Here is a 2,643-nt window from a genome sequence, read left to right as displayed (position 1 = left end):
TTCACAATTGTATTTGGTTACGGAACTCGGATCTGTGCTTGTGCAAATGCAAAATGAGTATGGTTCATTTAATGCTGGAAAAGGTCCGGAAGGATTCGTCAGGCACACTTGGCCGTCGCATCCCAGCTGAAGGAAATTTTAAATGAGAACTGAGTAAATTATAGAACTAAGTTATGTGCATATTTACTTACCGCCTGACATATTAGCAAAGTATCGTTAAATATCTCCGAGTTAGGGCAGCTCTTCTTAGTGGCTACACCATCTTGTTCGCAATAGCAGAATGCGTTTGGATCACCCGTAGCACCAAAAATCAAACCAACATTGTCTACACAAAGTGAATCACTACAAGCCTCCTCCTCGCTAGTTGGCAGACATATACCCCTATCCACGTCAAATTTGCTACCATCTTCACAGGGCTTATATTCGGCACCCGAAGCAAGGCATATGCAGAAGCCGTCGGTATCATTGTCCAAAGCTGGGAAAATGGTATTCTCGTCCGCCGTGAGGCAGAAAGTAGAAGAACATTTTTCCTGCACAACAAACAAAATAGGGGAATGGATTAAGTGGCTACGACTACAGCAAAGGTATACGCTTTAAACTTACATCGTGCGTTTGGCATAATTGAGAAACTGGATTATAGGTTTGGTTGTTGGGACAGTCAACTATCACTTGCTGCTTGCTCACACACAGACAGAAACTATGTGTGTCATTGCGGTTGGGAGAGCGGGTGTTCTCTGGGTAAACGTCACATAGCTCTGGGTCACAAGGCGCATTCTTAAAAAGAAACATGTATTACAAAATAATACAATGATATGATAACCATTGCATTTGGCCCCCTTACCGAGTAGCATATTCCCAGATCCGCTCGGAAGGTGTAGTTGTCTGAGCAGTGGTATAAGTATGCTGCACCATCACGACACAAACAGAATGCGGTGTCATCGGTATCTGTTGACGGCGCAAACGCATCATATTCAGAGCTAGTAGAACTGCATTTGGTCTGATCACAATTTGACTGTGGGGCACAACGCAATGGACAAAAATTAGCAAACGATAATAAGTATTGGTGTGGAATCGCATTGACTTACGCTTGGTTGCTCTAAGCAGACTCCTAAAGAAGCTTGGTAAACAGTTCCAGGACTACATTCGTTAATTTGTGCCACACCTCCAAGGCACACATAGAATTTAGTGTCATTTCCTACCACAGGGAATGTACTTCCGTCATCTTTATCCAGGCACAATGTAGCTTCACAAACTGCATCTTCATGACATTTGCCCAGGGTTATGTCGAACCCACCCACCGCACACGTTTCCACATAAGGCTTACCATCATTACAAAGGAAGTACTTGGTACAATCGGGATTTGGTAGGAACGTAATGCCTGTGGTATCTTTGCAGGGATTTATGCAGGTCGCATTGTAATCTGGCATGCAAATTCCTTGAAGCGGATTAAACCATTTTTCATCAGGACATTCGTATACTTCTCCTTTACCACCTTCACAAAGGTAAAAAGATGTACAATTGGTCGAGTCTGCTACAGCTGTGCTATCCGGTTGATCCTTGCACACGTTGGGCCAGCAGGTATTGTCAGTGTCGGGTTCACAAACCCCGAGGCTACTATTAAAAAGGTTGCCACTTCCACAATCACGTTCTTGAAGCCTGCCTCCAGTGCATATATAATACTTGTCACAATTATCAGGGTAAGGGAGCAATTGACCTTCGTTATAGCCGCCGGGGCAAGTGCAATTAGTTTCAGCTGGCCAACAAACGTGGTCAGTATCCGGAATACAAGCGCCAGTACTATTATCAAAACGATTGCCATTGCCACAATCGCTTTCTTGGAGCTTACCGTCGGTACATCTATAATATTTATCGCAGTTTACGGGGTAATTAGGGAATGGCAGTAATTGTCCTTCCTTGTAACCGCCCGGGCATGTGCACTCTGTGTCACTATCACTAGCTGCTTTGCCATCAACGACGGCACTTTTACTGTCCAAATTAAAGTTTGAGATGCAACTTTGTTCGCTGTCAATGTTGCATGTTAGTGTTCTTGGTTCAAAATAGTTGCCAAAGCCACAATCCCTTAAAATCATTTCACCGCTGACACAAATTAGATACTGCCGACAATCCTTGGGATGGCTGACTATTTTTCCTTCAGCGTACAAACCTAAACATTTTAAATTGTCCAATGCACGATTTTCAGATTTTTCCACGGTGTTTTCACTGTTTTCATCAGAAATAGAAACCTCGTTGTTATTATTGAGAAAACTCTCATCGGATTTTTGGGGGGTTTCATCTAAAACTCCTACTTCACTGTTAGATCTCAAATCAGATTCCTCGTCTGCGACATCTTCGTCTACACTCCGTTTGCTTCGCTGGCCGTCAGCTGGCCAGCAGTTATGTTCTGTATCGGGCTCACACGCCTTCAGGGTGCTATCAAAGCGATTACCTACACCGCATTCTCTTTCCTGGAGCTTGCCGTCAAAGCATACGTAGTATTTATCACAACTCTCAGGATAAGGTAATAATTCCCCTTCCTCGTAACCACCAGGACAAGTGCGACCAATATCGTTTGCAGGTCCTGTAATTTGAGCACATTCAGTGGTAGTTGTTGTAACTTCTGGGCATGCAGTAGTAGTTGTTGTA

General features: G+C 43.7%; 1 protein-coding gene across 1 annotated transcript; it reads right to left on the bottom strand.

Annotated features, from left to right (window-relative positions):
- On the bottom strand, positions 1 to 2,639 carry LOC118732389 (the record flags this gene model as incomplete). The annotated part of the gene is given in 5 exon segments (XM_036461521.1): positions 1 to 126; positions 192 to 530; positions 604 to 774; positions 842 to 1,012; positions 1,086 to 2,639. Coding segments are annotated over 5 exon segments (2,361 nt in total), but the record flags the coding sequence as incomplete, so codon positions are not given.
- Positions 2,640 to 2,643: the final 4 nt, after the last annotated feature.

This window comes from Rhagoletis pomonella, unplaced genomic scaffold, assembly GCF_013731165.1.
Source record: "Rhagoletis pomonella isolate Grant_MI unplaced genomic scaffold, Rhpom_1.0 Rhpom_scaffold_19667, whole genome shotgun sequence".
Taxonomy (NCBI): Eukaryota; Metazoa; Arthropoda; class Insecta; order Diptera; family Tephritidae; genus Rhagoletis; species Rhagoletis pomonella.
This window is presented reverse-complemented; position numbering and strand designations above follow the sequence as displayed.